The sequence below is a fragment of the Ahaetulla prasina genome, chromosome 1 (genome assembly GCF_028640845.1).
Source record: "Ahaetulla prasina isolate Xishuangbanna chromosome 1, ASM2864084v1, whole genome shotgun sequence".
NCBI lineage: Eukaryota > Metazoa > Chordata > Lepidosauria > Squamata > Colubridae > Ahaetulla > Ahaetulla prasina.
The window spans coordinates 339,282,495-339,301,201 of NC_080539.1; the positions used below are offsets into that span (position 1 = coordinate 339,282,495).

An 18,707-nucleotide genomic window follows, 5' to 3' on the forward strand; every position below is an offset into this window, starting at 1 on the left:
ACTCAACTTCTTCAGTGTGTCTTTGCAGGGATTAGATTCTAGTTCTTTGATCATCTTTGTTGCCTGTTACTAGTTTTTTTTTTAATTTCTTTGATTTTTTTAATTAAAACTATGATTCTTAGTATTACAAAAAGTGCTGATGGTTAGGGGTCAAGCCAAATAGAATAGATCACAAATCACAGGAAATGTGATTTGTAAATTATGTTAATACAGCCTAAAATTTTATTTGTTTTCTTTGCAGTCACATCCCTTTGTTGACTTATATTCAGTTTGCAATTCCAATTCCAAGATCTTTTTCATAAACACTGTAACCAAGCCAGGGGACAGACAAATCTGCAATTTCACGTCCCCCCCCCACTTTTTAAGCTTCTCTCTAGTCATCTGGTGCTTCACCAGCATTTCTCAAAGGTAATACATAAGAACTTGGTCTCATTAACACCTAACTTTTTCAATATACTACAGCAGGGATCCCCAACCTCTGGTCAGTGATCAGAAAATGGTCCACGCAAACAAGCAAAGCCCCATTCATGGGATGCAGGCAGTACATGAAACCAGGCCCTCTCCGGTCCACAGAAAAACCTCTGTCCATGGAACCAGTTCCTGGTACCCAAAAGGTTAGGGGCTGCTGTACTACAGTATAATTAATTTGTCCAGGAGATTTAAACTCATCCAAAGTACACAGTTATTCTTTGACCATCTCTGCATCAGTCTCAGGTTCCAATCCTGCCCTGTCATCTTCTCCTTCACAATTTCCAGGTGAAGCAATATTTTTATTACCCCCAAAGCATTGTGCCTTCTAAGCAGCTGATATACTGATTCCTTTCCTTTCCTTTCCTTTCCTTTCCTTTCCTTTCCTTTCCTTTCCTTTCCTTTCCTTTCCTTTCCTTTCCTTCCCTTCCTTCCCTTCCCTTCCCTTCCCTTCCCCTTCCCTTCCTTTCCTTACATTTCCCCTCCCCTCCTCTCCTCTCCTCTCCTCTCTCCTTTCCTTTCCTTTCCTTTCCTTTCCTTCCCTTTCCTTCCCTTTTCCTTCCCTTTCCCTTCCTTTCCTTACATTTCCCTTCCCCTCCCCTCCCTCCCCTCCCTTCCTTTCCTTTCCTTTCCTTTCCTTTTTTTTGCTAGTGACCTTTGTACCTCAACTTCATCTGAGCTTTTAATTCCTAGCACCAGCTCTAACACTAACTTTTCATAACCTGGTCAGCAACACAAGTCAGAAATTTCTCAGAATAACTGTACTTGCAAGAGGGAGAAAAATATATTTTAAAGAGAGAAATTTATCAAGAGATTTTGTAACTTCCCTTTCCTAGAACAAAGAGTAATATAGGAGAAAGATAGTTCATTCAAGATGATTAACTCTGCTGAACTGACATCCCCAAAGTAGATGATATTAAAGGTAGCCAATTACTGGCCAGAGATTGTTATTTCTGGAGCAGATACTTTTTAGAGATAAAGTGCAGAGAATTAAACAAGAAATCTATTTCTACATGATTTGGTTACTTCTGTATAAGTGATACATAGATGAATGATAGCAAATAATGAAAGATTCTGTATCTAGGAATATTTGCTGTGAGAATGGGTGAATGCAATAAAAATTTACAACTGTTTGCTATAGTCAGGCAGTTATAGACTCCATAGACCATGTCTTCTCAATAACATATTTGTTTTCTTGGTTTTATCAAGAAATAAACTTGTTTGTGGGTGTGTATGTGAAAATGCTTAACTAATTTCACTTTTATTGTTGCCCAAAGAGGATATTTTCTTCCTTTCTGCTTGACTGATGAATGCTACTAGGCCTCATAGAATGAACTCAGCTCTGTGATATTTTTTTTTTTTAGGGAAAGGCTGCAATAATTTAATACTTGGCTTAACAATAATTTTGGTTCCTAATTTAATGGAATATACAATTTCTAATTGTGTTGAAGCCCCTTCATCACATATTGGCATTAGAAAGAGACACTTTCCAAATAATCTAACTTGCATTTTCTAACAAGAGTAAATTGAACATAATAAAACTTTTCAGACATTACTGAATTAGTGAATTACTGTGGAAGAAAAGCTCATACTTCTTAATTTGTTCTTCTTTGCTCCATAAGTTATGTGTGTGTGTGTTTTGAAGAATCTGACAAAGATTAAATGGGTATAAACTATACATGCAGGTTGCTCACACAATTATAGTCCTTGAATAGGCAAAAATCTTTGTTTATAAAAGGCAAACATTAATTTCAATCTTTCTGCATGTGCATTCAGACAGTACAGAAGGGGCTGTGCAGGATGTATGAATGAACAGAAGAATGAGAGAAGCATTACTTGGATGGCGAATTATCGTCATGAGTTGCTTCATCCATTATCTAAGAGTGGGCACAACATTAACCAAGGGCATTTTCATGCCACCACCATTTCATTTCCCAAGTCTTAGATGCAATAGAAAGCTATGTATGATTACTGGATCCCCACTTCCAATGATCTGAAATGCCGAGTACAAGCGGCAGTGTCCAAGCCAGTCCAATTTCTTTAGAAATAAAATCCACTGACCACAACTTCACATCAAAAGGCAGGCATGTAGGGCATAGGAGGAAAAGGGAAGGAAGGAGGGAGGAAGGAGTTCTTCCATGTCAAGGAAAAGGGGGAAATTAATAAAATAGTAATAATTAATTAGTAATTTCACCTTACTTTTTTTTTTCTTTGCTTGTTTGCTTGCAGCAATGACAAGCTAGCATTTTCCTTATACGACCACAAGTTCAGGATTTAGGAGGAGAAGTGTTGATTTATTTAATGTGTGGTACATCATAATGCAGTGTCGGTGAACCTATGGCACGTGTGCTGGAAGCGGCACACGAAACCATCCCGCGACGAATGCACAGCTTTGCCAGCTCCTCTTCCACGTTCCTGTGCTCAAACACACCCCGGCTCAGCTGGCCGTTGTGCATGCGGGAGCAACGGACCCCGGAAGACTGCGCAGGCCAGCACCTGACCTTCCGGGTTAACGTTGCATGCAAATGCAATGGCCAGCTGTTCGTCGGGCGCACTTACATGTCGGTATCTGGGTGTTTGGGTGCCAGCTCACGCATGCGCAATGGACCACCGCTCTTCCATATATCTCCGCTCCCGCGCACGTGAAGGCCAGCGAGGCCGCACATATCTCAAGGGATGGTTTTGCGGGCCACTTCTGGCATGCAGGTCGGCACGCGGGAACGCCAAAGGTTCACCGACATTGTCATAATGTATGGCTAGTCATACATGGACTAGCAATATAAATTAGAGTAACATTTCAACTAGATTAGTAGAACCCAATAAAATGTAAATTTTTAAAAGATCTATGTTTAAATATTAATGTCAAACCAGGGGTGTCAAACCCAATTGCATCACAGGCCATATCGTGACTTATCGGGCTGTATCGGGCCATATTGCATTTTTTTTGCCTTTGCGGATCTGGGGTGTATGTGGCCTTTACGGGCCATATTTGGGCCATGGGCTGCCAGTTTGACAGATCTGGTCTAAGCCATTGAAGTACAGCATCGTTTACATTAAAGAAATCAGATACTGGACTGGTATATGCCCTCAGTTTACAGCCAGTGACAATGTGGAAATAATTCCCTTCAATGGGAAAATGAAACCTCAGCAAAGGAGGGAAAAGTTAATATCATAGCAATTTCTGTTACTCCAAACCAACCAACATGGCTGACATTCTGGGAACGCAGATGTCTGGACCTTCTTTCAGGTTCAGAATCCTTCTGGGGAAGGGCCCGTAAAAGGCCTCTAATGGTGGAATCCTAATAACTAGGAGCCAGAAATCTTCCTTACTTTATCTCATTTATGGCAATTCCATCTTCCAGGACAAAATTCGTCCTCTGAGAAGATTAGATATGTGAAAAAATATTTTAAAAATAATAAGAATTGACAGCTCTTCATCATAATGAGTACAAAACACTGCAAGGGTCTTCCAGGGCAGGAATTAATTCACAATCCATTTGCCATGTTTGCTTAGATCTCAATTACTTTAGATGTGACAGAAAATCAGGCTCTCCAATATGTATGTATGATTATTTTCTCTGAATGTTTTAGAAGAAGCATGAATTTTGTGGGGAGCTGCTTACTCTAGTGCTTGCTGGAGTTTGCCATATTTAAAGCCCTTCTGGATATTCTCTAAAAATCATTGTCTGGAGCAGGTGGCAATATTTAAGTAGAAAATAAAGAACAATAATAGGAGGAGGAGACCAGTTTGGCTAAATAACAAATGCCTCCCTACCCCAATTATTCTGTCCTTAAAATGAACCTTCAACATTGGCTAGTGCATGCATGCCAAAGTATACAGAGCAGTAGTACTTATAAATCCATTTGAGCATAGCAATACCAGCAATAAGCATTCTGCCATATAGCAAAACTGCTGTTGAAAATACAATAAAGCACAATACATAGAGTTGTTAAGTTTTGGTACTGTCATCAAGGACATCAATCAGTCTGGCCAGAGTGTATCAAGTGGCATTTTAATACCTGTGGTGATATCTGAGATATATAGCTACTTCATTTTTTTAGTGGCTTAGTAAATATGCACACACACACACACCATTTATTAAAATATATTTGTGTGTTTGTATAAATATATTTTAGTAAATGAGTAAATGGTAAACACACACACGTATACACATGTATAAACACACACGCCATTTACTAAAGTGTGTGTGTGTTTGTGTGTAAAGGAAAAGGCCAAGCTTCAATTTTGTAATGTTCCTTTAACCATGCAGTGAATGGAGTAAGAAAAATCAGACATCCCATTTTGCTGTGGTCATATCTCCCTAATCAACGCTTTTGGATATTATAGTTGTTGTTGTTGTTGTTATTATTAATTATTATTATTATTATTATTGGTCTTTCTCAGGCTCTTCAGTTGCTGTGTACAAACAATGGATTCCAAATACAAATTTTGAAAATGCTGCTAACTGGAATCAAAACCGAATCCCATGTGCCAAGGATACTGTTCTTTTTGGGAGTAGTAAGGTGCTTAATTTTTGAATCAAAACCAAATTTACCACAGCTGGTCTTTTCAGGAATGTGGCCTTTACACGTCTTTATTCCTTCCAGATTGTATCAGTTTTTGTCCAGGCATCCCACTCTTTAACAGACATGGTAAGTATACTCATTATTGTGACATCTTGAACCTAAATATATTACATACTTAAAATTATACTGCAGGTAAGTGAGAGATTATTTTTGTACCATATATACATATACATATACATATACATATACATATACATATACATATACATATACATATACATATACATATACATATACATATACATATACGTTAGAACAATTAATCAGTGGAACAACTTGCCTGCAGAAGCTGTAAATGCTCCAACACTGGAAATTTTTAAGAAAATGTTGGATAACCATTTGTCTGAAATGGTGTAGGGTTTCCTGCCTGGGCAGGGGGTTGGACTAGAAGACCTCCAAGGTCCCTTCCAACTCTGATATTATTATTATTATATACATACACACATACACACACACGCGCATATTAGATATGTTTCTCTTGTTACTTGAGCAGGACTATCATGTGTTAAAGTATGCATGCCAAGTTAATGTGAAACATTGTGAAACTGCTTCTGACACTAATTCATTTGTTAAGAAACTATTTTGAGTTCTGTTATGAAATCCTTGGAGGTTTCAGAGAATTCTGCATGTGTTTGAAGATACTCTAGAGCAGGGGTGTCAAACTTGCATTTTCACAGCAGAGTCATGTTATGTATCATAACTTTTTTCCCCTTTGGTAAACCCGGTGTGGGTGTGGCTAGCGTGTGACACATCCAGCCCGCGGGCTGCGAGTTTGACACCCCTGCTCTAGAGATTAAACCACAGATGTGAGGCCTCATGGGAGATAAGTCAATAAGGTTAAGTATATTCGTCACCAAACTGATCACAACTCAGGGTAACTACATGATGCAGCCATGTTGTTTTTTTCTTTGGCAAAAACGAATTGGTCTGAACTTCCTTATTCTAGGACTCTTTTAGATTATTATTTCCTAGTAAAGTCTACAGCCTTAAACTTTACATTCACTTACTAATCAGAACCAACTATGCTTAGATTTAGATCAAGTTAGTTGAGCTTTGTCATTTGTTTTGACTTTAAGTCAGTACCCTGTCCCTTTACTTTTATGTAACTTGCTTCTGCTTAGTGACAAATGTCAGAATTGCCAGTGCTTACTTAAGATTCTTGAAAAAATAATGTTGATGAACCCGGATGGACTCAATATTAGCCAGAATTGAATTCAGGAACTGCAGGTCTTCTGTGTTTAAAGAGGTACATATTGCCATCCCAATTTGGAAGGAGAACCCTAGGGACTGATAGCATTTTATGGCATATTGTTTATTTGGGTATGTATTTGGGAATAAAGTGAGGATTCATAGGTTCTCATAATCAATACTCCCCACAATTCTTGTTCTTCATCTGTTTCAAAGGGATCAAATTCATCTGTTTCAAATCATCAAATTTCTTGTAGCAAAAATGTCAGTTCTTTACCTCCTTTTCAAGCCTATTGTCACAACAGATGGTTTAAATGTATGGATAAGATTTGTCCTCTCCACTTGGTCTAGTATAATGCAAAATTGACTCATCTTTCTTCTATAACTGATGATTTCTTGGGACTAATCTAACTTCTGCTGGAAAAAAAAATTTCCTTTGTCACATCTGAAGATGTATTGGCTCAGGAAATTCAGACAAACATTCTGCTCATAGAAAGTACAGTACATTTTGACTCTACCAACATCTTGATCAACTCAAAAGCCTCAACTCGCATTACTTTATTGAGCTAGTTCCAGGGATACTCAAACCAAATATTTAATGTCTTCTGGTTTGTTTGAATAAATATGGTTGTATATTTATTCTCCACAGTGCTCCTGTCATTGCATGCTTCCCTTTCTTACAAAGTATGAACTATTCTTGGAGCAGCACATTTATGTTCATTTTTCTTTTTGTGGGTTGGGTACATGAGTGTTGGGGGTGTGTGGGTGTTGGGTGCTGCAGGTTTATAATTCTTTGTAATATTTACAACTGAATCTTGAAACCAGCAGTAACAAATCTAAAGTAGGCAACTTTTTGCTGAACTACAATTCCCAGCCTTGTTCCCTTGCATGCTGGGGCTTCTGGGAATTAGCTCATTACCACTTGGACTACCACAGGTTCTGTGCTTCTCCAATTATACCACATCGATTCCACATTAAAAAGTACCTTCAATTTTGGGCCAACATAGATTATTTCTCTCCATTTTCCTTCTCCTCAGCTATCTCATTTACAATATTCTTGTTATTCCTCAGTTATTCACATCCCCTCTCCTCTCAGAGTATTATTCTTCCCAAATTATGATTGGTCTCTTATTCAGAAACAAAGAGTTGCCAGGAAACTGGCAACTAACCATTAGTTCCAGCTGATGGAATCTTAATGAACCTTCTGAACTCTTGACTAGCAATCAACTAAAGAAAAGAATGGAATAGCACCTTACAGCTAGAATTGTCTTATCTCTTTTCAATCTCTACACACTCTTAAGAAACCTAAAGTATTGAATAGGAACAATTCTACGTTTGGAAAGAGCCAGGCTATGTAACTAAGTGCCTTCCTCTGCTTGTGTTTTCTTGTTAACACATTTCTTCTTGTTTCAAATGCTTGAGCTTTTAAGAATGGGTTGTGCCCTAAAATGACCCTTTCCCTCTAATAGCTTTATTTCACTATTGCACACTTGGGCATTCTTAAAGCATTTAATAGCCTAGTCAACATGCGCAAGTGAAACGAAATTATTTTGAAGTACACAGCCTTTTGGTTGCTGCTGTAAACAATGATTCTGTCAACATATCTGCTTTTTCATTTACCCCCCTGAAAGAGCATTCGTCCTAGGAACCTCAGGTTGCTACGGTGATTTGATTTCCCAGTGAGAGAATTATCAACCATTAAATAGCCACAGTCAAAACTGCATAATGCAACAACTGCAATTGTCTTTTTCCATATGACTATATCGCCTTGCTTCACTTGTGATCGGAACAGGAGTGAAATCCAGGAGGTTCTGACATGTTCTGGAGAACCGGTAGTGGAAATTTTGTGTAGTTCGGAGAACCGGCAAATACCACCTTTGGCTGGCTCCAGAGTAGGGTGGGAATGGAGATTTTGCAATATCCTTCTCCCAGGAGTGGGGACGGAATGGGGATTTTGCAGTATCCTTACTCTGCCATGCCCATCAACCCACACCATGCCCACCAAGGCATGCCCACAGAACCGATAGTAAAAAAAAATTGGATTTCACCTGTGGACTGGAAGCATTAATTCCATCTCCTGCCACCACTTGAAGGAGCAGGACAAGAGTCTTCTTAGCTGCAACCCTCAGATTCTGTGACCTGGTGATGCTAAACTCTTGATTTTTATATTGGCATGTTATATTCTGTGGGCTGTTTTAAATACATATATTCATTTTGATGGCTTGTTTTTCTTTCTTCCTTTGAATTTCATATTAAGTCTGTTCTTCTTATAGAAAGTCTTTTTTTTTTTGAAGTTGTGATAAAATTTTAATTAATAACCTGGTTGCTTTGGAACCTTTTTGATTATCTGCCTTGACAGTCAGATAATGATCAAAATTCAGAAGGCAAATGTTTTAGTTAAATAAGTAAATTTTGGAATATGAAAAGTGTTGGTAGCTGTTCAGTGTCAAAAGATGGAATAAATAGTTGTACGAAATGAGCGGCATATAAATTTAACAAGTAAATAAAATTATGCCATCGATTATTATATGCCATCAAGCTGGTTTCAACTCTTAGTGAGTGACCACATACATTTCTCCATAATGATCTACCCCAACCTGCTCCTAGAATATAAAGAATTTAATGTAATTCTTTAAGTAATGAAAATTACTTTAAGTAATGTAAATTACTTATCACCCAATAATTCTTCAGTAAGATTTCCAGGAATGAAGAATGGTTTAGTCACATTTCTGTTGCTTTCTTGTAATACTTATCTAGTTTCCTTCACTTCTGATCTATCACAGGGGTGTCAAACTGGCAGCCCACGGGCTGAATGCGTCACACACAGGCTATGCCCACCCCAGCTCTGCAAATAGGAAAAACGTCAAAGAACATCACATGACGGCAACGTGATGCAGCGAGTTTGACACCCATGTATTAGAGCAATATATTTGGTTCCCTTATCACAGGATGTCTGAAAGGAGAAAGTAAAAAAAAATAAATCAAGATGGCAGCCACAACCATGTGATTGATGCCTTGCTTCTTTCCATGTGCAGGCACATTAAAAAAGGAGCTGGGATTTTGATTGTATTGTTGGAAGAAAGATTTTGGTTGCCATCGTGATTTTTAACATCTCCACCTCCTGTTCAGTTAACTCTAGCCCTATGCCAAATGCTGTTGTTGTTGCTGTTAGTTGCGAAGTTGTGTCCGACCCATTGCGACCCCATGGACAAGGTTCCTCCAGGCCTTCCTGTCCTCTACTATCCTCTGAAGTCCATTTAAGCTCATGCCTGCTGCTTCAGTGACTCCATCCAGCCACCTCGTTCTCTATCGTCCCCTTCGTCTTTTGCCCTCAATCTTTCCCAGCATTAGGCTCTTCTCCAGTGAGTCCTTCTTTCTCATTAGGTGGCCAAAGTATTTCAGTTTCATCTTCAGGATCTGGCCTTCTAAAGAGCAGTCAGGGTTGATCTCCTCTAGAACTGACTTGTTTGTTTGCCTTGCAGTCCAAGGGACTTGCAGGAGTCTTCTCCAGGTACCAGAGTTCAAAGGCCTCAATTCTTTGGCGCTCAACGTTTCTTATGGTCCAACCTTCACAGCCATACATTGCAACTGGGAAAACCATAGCCTTGACTATGGTTTTGTTGGCAGGGTGATTGTCTCTGCTTTTTAGTACGATGTCTAGATTTGCCATAGCTTTCCTTCCCAGGAGCAAGTGTCTTTTAATTTCTTGGCTGCAGTCCCCATCTGCGGTGCAGGAAAATAAAATCTGTCACTACCTCCATTTCTTCACCATCTATCTGCCAGGAATTGAGAGGGCCAGATGCCATTATTTTAGTTTTCTTAATGTTGAGTTTCAAGCCAACTTTTGCACTCTCCTCCTTCACCTGCATCAAGATGCTCTTTAGTTCCTCTTCGCTTTCTGCCATTAGAGTGGTATCATCTGCATATCTGAGGTTGTTGATATTTCTTCCGGCAATCTTAATTCCAATTTTGATTCATCTAGCTCCACCTTTTTCATGATGTGTTCTGCATATAAGTTAAATAGGCAGGGTGATGCATATTTAAATAGGCAGGGTGATGCCTAAATGCTGTATGGAGAGCTAATTCTGATTCTCTAAGCCATAGGGTTGGTGGGAGGAATATCACAGTAGTGTTTGGCTGGGACAAAAAAAAAGGACTCCTAAGGCAAGAATCAGCTCCGCATGCTTTCTCTCAGACAGTTCCTTTTAAACGAAAGAAACTGGCTAAAATCCAAAAACAACACATTCTCTAGTGTATAGCAGGTGACAGCATCTTACAAGAGTCCTCCAGGTCTGATTTCCCACAGAGGTAAGAAAGAATCATTGGCATTCTAGTCTATAACCTAAGGCATGTATCAAATGAGTAAGGCTATCTTAGAAAAAGTAGGTTATGGGTTGGCTGATGTGAAAACTCTGCAGTGGAAAAGTCCACCCAGAGAAACATTTTCATGCTTTCCAATTGTGAAAATTACTGTGCAAGGGATGTACTCTGCTCCTAGTCCAGTACACAATGCTCTGGGGTTTTTCCTGCTTTCCAAATATCTGTTCTCTGGCAGTAAGGATCTGAGCCAACACGGCAGAAAGGGATTTAAAAATAAATGGATGTTGAGGGAAATCATCCAGTTTCTTCTTGTTAATATGGTTGATTCTTAGTGTATCTTGCGCCTCTTTTCTTTATTTATGTTGTAGGTTTCTTTTCATTTTCTAAGGGTCAGGCATGATTTCATCTGTCCAAATAACCCATATAATTTTATTTGTGATAATTTATTCAGGCTGTTTAAATTGCTAATTACTTGACTGTTTAATAGGATAACATGCTGTGTTTAACTGGTCTGTAAGCATCCACATGAGAATTGTACTTCACTGTGTATAATTATTTTAAACTTGTGGTACTTTAAGAGGCTATATAAGAGGTAAAATGGTGGGATGTCAAAGCTAAAACCTAATATTCTGCATATTATGTTATAGGTGTTTTTTAAAATAATGTAAATCATGAAAAAGAAATACAAATAACTGATTACAGGTAGTCCTTAAGTTACAACAGTTCATTTAGTGACTGTTCGAAGTTACAAGATCACTGAAAAAAGTGATTTATGACCGTTTTTCACACTTATGAGTATTGCAGCATCTCCATAGTCAGGTGATCAAAATTCAGATGCTTGGCAACTGACTCATATTTATGACGGTTGCAGTGTTCCGGGGTCACCTGATCAGCTGTTGTGACCTTCTGACAAGCAAAGTCACTGGGAAAGCCAGATTCACTTAACAACCATGCTATTGACTTAACAACTGCAGTGATTCACTTAACAGCTGTGGCAAGAAAGGTTGTAAAATGTGGCAAAATTCACTTAACAACTATCTCATTTAGCAACTGAAATTTTGGGGTCAGTTGTGGTCGTAAGTCGAGGACTACCTGTATTATACCAGGACACCATTTTTCCACTGCCTGTCTTCTTCAACATTCTGATTTTTCCTGAATTACTTATTGTTATTATTATTATTATGGGACAGAGCACCCCATCTAGCAACATTACATCAGGGAAGAAGTATAGGAAGGGGATGATAAGCATCTGCTGCTCTTTATTTTTCTTCAAAACAAATAAAGTGTCCATTTTGTTCACTGCAAGGAAATATACTTAGTGAGTTATGGAGGTAGAAAGATGTGCTTGTTTAGGAGAGTTTGACCATAAAGTTTTCCCCATCCTTTTTTCTAATTCTCAGTCATTCCTTTTTTGGTCTTCCCACTATTAGGATTTCTGACATTGGGAAGACCAATTTTTGCCTAGTAAAGGAACTTATCCAGTATAATGTCACCTCTGATGATGGCGCCATGGCATTACATGATGTTCAGCATTATTCTCCAGAATAGTTCCATCCAAATGACCTTAGAGTCAGTGGTGGGTTTCAATTTTTTTTAATACCAGTTCTGTGGGTGTGGCTTGATAGGTTGGCATGGCTTGGTGGGCCTCTCAGGGGAAGGTTACTGCAAAATCCCAATTTCCTCCCAATCAGCTGGGACTCGGGAGGCAGAGAATAGATGGGGGTGGAGTCAGTCAGAATTTTTACTACTAGTTCTCCGAACTACTCAAAATTTCTGCTACCAGTTCTCCAGAACTGATCAGAACCTGCTGAAACCTACCTCTGCTTAGAGTCCAAGCAATGGAAGGCACTCATGAATGAAAAATTCATTTTAAGAAAGTTTCCTCTGGCTATAGAAAGACATCACTAAAGAACATTCCCAGAGTTCAGTCTGATATCCTATTTAGGTTCATAAAATATTTTATTGTATCAATCTTTTAATCTTAAAAATCACACAAATAAATGATTGTGTGTGACAGTGCTATTATTACAAATGTTTTTAACTCTGTAAAAGGTATTGCTTTGGCTTTCTGTATTTATTGATTATTTCTATAATGTTATCTAGAGCTCTGTTTTATTTTGTTCTTACAGCTTGTTTCTTAACAATTCTTCTAGTTTGTTGCTTGATAAATTTTTGTTTAACTGAAGTTGATCTTTTTCATCACATTTATTTTGTGTATTGGTCAAAGAGCGAGTTTTATTGAGTTAATGAATGAAGCAATTGATCTTATCAATGATACCATAATACCAATGATATTTTATTTATTTTATTTTATTAATTTTGTCATAACAATATACACAAGCATCACACAAAAAGATTATATAATATATAAACATGTATATGGGAAGAAACAAGGAAGTATAAGCATATTTATATAGGAAAGAAACACTAGGACAGGAACAGTAGGCACGTTTGCGCTCTTATGCACTCCCCTTAAAGTCCTCTTAGGAATGGGGTGAGGTCAACAGTAGATAGTTTTTCTTTAGAGAAAGATAAATATGATCCTACCTTGGGTTTTCAGTGCCTGTTTTTATTCAAGTGCCTTGGTGTTGACTTATTTAAGTTACTGACAACAAAATCAACAGAAAAGGATGTGGTTGAGAAATAGTCTCAGAGTTTTAAGATTTGCAGGTTAAATATAAGTTCAGAGGTTCAGGGAATTGGGAATGATATAATGATAGTATGAATAATAAAGATAAATGGATTAGGATATAAGTTACAAAATTCATGTTTTGTGGCTAAAAGAATACAATACTAGGTTGTTGCTTATATTATTCCAATATCTGACTACTCTTAGACAGAGACTTTTATGATGTTCTCATCCAAATCCAGCTACTCTTAATTATCCTGAATTAGGTGACAGGTTACATGGAAAGAACTTCTGGCTCTTAAGTAGAACATTTGTCCCACAGGGCCCATTCTTGAAGCCTGGTGATCCTGTCTCTTTGCTCTTTGACAATCAACCTGATGCTACCTTTGTTCGTAAATGTATGAATGGCATGTAATTTCCTCAAGATCATTATCCAGAGTTAGAGGGTCACAGCAGTGGGAGTCTTTCCCTGGAGTACAGAGACAAAAAGATTCTTATTTGTATTTGGCAGCAGGTAAAGGAAGCAGGCCGTTGGTGTGTGCATGTATGTGTGGAATGACATGAATAAGAGGCCACGAGCAACACTAGCTTATAGGTTCCCATATCTAAACTGTGGTTCATAATGCTAAAGATTGGAGTATAATCTAGCTTCTTCCATACTAGCCACTATATGTTGCGAGTACCGCCAGCATGCTACCAAATTTTGGTGATGGTAAACAACAAAGAGTATAAGTTCTTTTTTTACACACTAGAGCTGCAGAACTGTGAATTCTTAGGCTATTCTAATGTCTGCCCTTCTTTTCAGACTGCCATATGCATCACTTCCAAGTAATGGCATCAGCTCTTCTTCTTCCCACCATCTACCACGAACTTGCTGCCTCTAGTCATTCATCTGTTCTGAACCACACTAAGCTATCTTACTATTGGTAGACTTACTGTATTTTTCGGAGTATAAGATGCTCTGGACTATAAGAGAGCACCTACCTTTTTTGGGGAGGAAAACAAGAAAAAAAATCTGCCTCGGCTTCTGCCTCCCAGCAATGTGCCTCCTTGCAGCAAACAGCAAACAGCCTGCTTTAGTTTCATTTTCAGCACAGCCTGATTAGCATAAGAAAAAAAATCTGTCTCCCAGCAATTTGCCTCCTGCAGCAAACAGCAGAGGCCCGCGCAGCAATAGGTAATGGCAATCCCTGCAGCCTGAAACAGCTGAAGGTTGGGAGGCCGATCCAACTGACATTCAGCTGCTTGTGTTAATCAGGCTGTGCTGAAGCTGAAACAGGCTGTTTGCTGTTTGCTGCAAGGAGGTAAATTGCTGGGAGGCCAAAGGGTGGGGCCAGTGGATGGGCAGGGCTACATTTGGTGTGTAAGACTCACTCAAATTTTCACCCTCTTTTAGGGGCAAAAAGGTGTGTCTTATACTCCGAAAAATACGGTACCTCACCATTTCTTTATTATCTAGTTTACATATGCATGTACAGATTACCTGTTCACTATTTTTTGATATCAGGATGGTGTGTGTGTGTGTGTGTGTATGTCAGTGTATGTGTATCCATTTATCCATTTTATTGTTATAGGATGTGATAAAGCCCCAGTCCCAGATATATATGTATCCCTGGTTTTAGAGTTAAAGACATACTGTGTTTTCCCAAAAATAAGACCTGGTCTTATTCCCCACCCAAAAAAAGATACATTAGGGCTTATATTTTAGGACCAGCCCCCACCACCCCAGCCTAGCCCAGCTGAGTGTCCCACCCCCCTGTCTGCACAAAAGAGGTGGTGAGTGCATGGGAGCCGATGATTTCTGGCAGCAGCTGCAGCCCTCTGCCCCTTGGCTATTACACAAGCCTATGCATTGCAGGTGAATCCAAGCACTGCAACTGCTGGGCCACCTCTTCAAGCAGCAGGCAGAGGCAGAGGGGTGGAGGGCAGGGGTGAAACGCTCCCGGTTCGCACTGGCTCGCCCGATTAGGTAGCGATGGCAGCTGCTGGTTCAGAGGTAGCAAAAATCCCTTGCCCCGCCCTCTGCCTCTGCTGAGCTGCACCATCAGCAGAGGTTTTTTTTTTTACTTTTAAAAGTTTTTCTTCAGCCGAAACAAAGTAAAAAAAAAAACCCTCTGATGATCGCAGGGCTGAGCAGAGATCATCAAAACCCTTTAAAAGTTTTTTTTAAAAAAACCCTCTTCAGCCGAAGGGGGAAAAAAAGAAAAAAACCCGAGGTTTTAAAAGCCTCCTCTGGCGATCCCAGAGGAGTTTCCTGATCCTCACAGGCTTTTAAACTCACTTTTTAACAGCCCCCACTTACAAGAGCCCCCACCCATGCCCAGCCAATTCCCCCTCCTCACTTACCTATAATTACTGCTCCTTTCGGGCTAGCAACGCCATGCTTTCTTCAGCTACTGAAGAAAAAAAAAGCTTGCTTTGACTTCCTGCTTTGCTGAATGAGGAACTCTGGGAGTTGAAGTCCACAAACTAAGTTACTAAGGTTGGAGACCCCTGTTCTAAAAAAATAAATAAAAATAATAAAATAAAATATTTGTGCAGCGTTCTGAAATTTGGTGTGTTTCTGTAGTGTTTCACTCTAACTACACAAACACACAAAATCTCACAAAGCTGTATGTGGCATTGTGTGTGTGTGTGTGTGAGAGAGAGAGAGAGTTGTGTTGTGTGGGTGTAAAGTGTGAAAGTGTGAGGTTCCTGCTTGTTGCAGGGGCCATTTTGGGTGAAGTGCAGCTGCTTTTACATTGTGTGTGAGTCAGTTGTGTTGTAGTGTGTGTGTGTAAAGTGTGAAAGTTAGTTTTTGGTACCTCTTATTGTTTTTTTATACTTTGTTTATTATTTTTATTATTTATTGTTATTGGCCACGCCCACCCAGTCATCTGACCACCAAGCCACGCCCACCAATTAAGCCACACCCACAGAACCAGTAGGGAAAATTTTTAGATTTCACCCCTGGTGGAGGGAGAGGCATGCAGTCCAGCCTGTTGGACATGCTGCATGGCTGCCCACCCACTTCATCCCACTGTCTGTCTTTGCTTGCCCACAGTCATGAAGGGGTAAATGCCCATTCGGTGTGTTTGGCAGGCAAGGTCATGTGCCCCTTCACCTCTGCCTTTGCCTGCTGCTTGGAGGGCTGGCCCAGTGGCTGTAGCTGTTGTAAAGTTATAAATTTGAATGGTCTCTAAACAAGGCAGCCAATAAGTGAGGGTTACCTGTAGTGTTAAAAAAAAAGACTTAAATGTTGCCTGTGTATTAGAATGTGAAGCTTCTTTCCCATACTTGTCCCATCAGTGACTCCCATCTTGAGAACCTGGTCTTTCATATCCTCATTGCTATTTATGGTGGACAGGAGATGATTGCTGTGGAAGAAAATACAGAATGCATTTGTAACACACAACTAGGGTGCCTATGTTTTATTCTCAGCTTCCTAATTGGTATAGGAAGATTGCACTTGCTTTAGAGTTTCTGTGACTAGAAGAGAGGTTGATCCTGAAATGCCAACCACACTCCAGAGAAGCGGCTCCACCAAACCGAATGCCTTGCTCGGCTCCTAAGATGAGTAGAATGCTTCTCTTGGCTTTTAAAATATGGCAAACTCTGGTTTCAAAAGCAGAGTTCAGATGGATAATAGGATCATGTGCATTAGGTTAACATGGAGTTCAGAGGGAGGAACTTTAAGGTAGGGTGAGGGAATATTTATTCACCTGCATGGATAATTCATCATTTATTTTTCATCATGATAAATAAGAAAAAAAAATACAAGCTCAATGAGATACAGGTAGTCCTTGATTTATGACCGTTTGTTCAGTGACTGTTCAAAGTTATAGTGGCACTGAATTGACTTACAAAACATGGCCGAATTTACAGCTGTTAAAGTGCCCACATAATGATTAAAATTTAATGGGTACTCACTTAACGACTCGTGATTCTCAGATAAAGATGGCCACTGGGATTGCCCTTGCTAAGTGATATGGTCACACGATGTTTCACTTTACGATTGCATCACTTAGGAACGAATTGAAATTCTGGTCGGAAGTTGATGACTGCATGTAAAAGCAATAGAAATTCAATAAAAATCATAAATGAATAAATGAGATTTCAGGTGAGGTTGAAAAGCTATAAAATTCAACACCAACTGCAGCTGAACAGGGAGGTGGATTTTTCACTTGTTCGGGTCTTAGGGTTCTTAATCCTGACACAAATTTGAATCAGGAAATACCCAAACTAGGCTTTAATAATTGGATGGGGCATAAGGAATTTCTTTTCTTTAAATCAATTAAATCATTAAAAAATAAAAATAGAATACTGATCAATTTACTGATTAGGAGTTGCAATAATTTTCTATAAAATTATAGCAATGAAAATCGTAGTAAAGTAGTCAGGTTCTAAAAAATAATATCAACATTATTTTTAAAGAACTTAGAATTATTAAAAAAACTTTCTTTGACAACAATAACAACAACAAAATAAAACTAAAATGGTTCTAGGCAAGTTTTTTTGAGCAGGATTCCACAAACAGGGCACCACTATGAGAAAGCCCCCCCCCTTTTTTTTTCAAGATCGCGAGTTTTTTATGCAGTGGCTCTGATTAATATTTTAGGATTTAAGTAGGTGAAAAGGAAAGGAGACATGTCTTCAGGTAAGCTAGCTCCAGAGAGTTTAGGACAGTGGTGAAATCCAATTTTTTTTACTATCGGTTTTGTGGGCGTGACTTGGTGGGCATGGCATGGTGGGTTTGGCAGGGGAAGGATACTGCAAAATCTCCATTCCCACCCCACTCTGGGGCCATCCAGAGGTGATATTTGCCGGTTCTCCGAACTACTCAAAATTTTTGCTACTGGTTCTCCAGAACCTGTCAGAACCTGCTGGATTTCACCCCTGGTTTAGGGCTACCATATCTGAGAGAGAGAGAGAGAGAGAGAGAGAGAGAGAGAGAGAGAGAGAGAGAGAGAGAAGAAGAAGAAGAAGAAGAAGAAGAAGAAGAAGAAGAAGAAGAGAGAGAGAGAGACAGAAAAGAAGAGGAAGAGGAAGAGGAAGAGGAAGAGGAAGAGGAAGAAGAAGAAGAAGAAGAAGAAGAAGAAGAAGAAGAAGAAGAAGAAGAAGAAGAAGAAGAAGAAGAAGAAGAAGAAGAAGAAGGAGAAGAAGAAGAAGAAGAAAAAAAGAAGAAAGAGAGAGAGATGGATGGATGGATACCAGATATGGTAGCCCTAACCTCTCTGGAGCTAGCTTACCTGAAGACATGTCTCCTTCCCTTTTTACCTATTTAAATCCTTACACACCCATGCATACACCCACACACACCCACACCCACATCATGAATCAGATCCTAAAAGACATTTAGCAAAACACATGTGTAAAGAAACTGCCAACAGAGAACTAACTCTTCCATTTCCAGATTTTGCATTTGCAGAGTGGAAATGATTGTTGTAAGGCTATCTTGGACCGGGAGAGTGGCGGGGGGGATAAAGGTTCTTGGATTTCCAGTGAAACCCTTAATCCAAAAATATCTCCAAAGTGA

The 18,707-nt window shown here is 39.2% G+C and overlaps 1 protein-coding gene across 1 annotated transcript in view; it reads left to right on the forward strand.

The window, feature by feature from the left end:
- The first annotated feature begins 496 nt into the window (after positions 1 to 496).
- Positions 497 to 18,707, forward strand: part of AMN (amnion associated transmembrane protein) — a 102,456-nt gene continuing 84,245 nt past the window's right edge. Inside the window, exons 1-3 of the mRNA XM_058162667.1 lie at positions 497 to 614; positions 4,874 to 4,992; positions 5,077 to 5,121. Of these exons, the coding sequence (XP_058018650.1) occupies positions 497 to 614; positions 4,874 to 4,992; positions 5,077 to 5,121 (282 nt within the window). The remainder of the gene's footprint in view (positions 615 to 4,873; positions 4,993 to 5,076; positions 5,122 to 18,707) is intronic.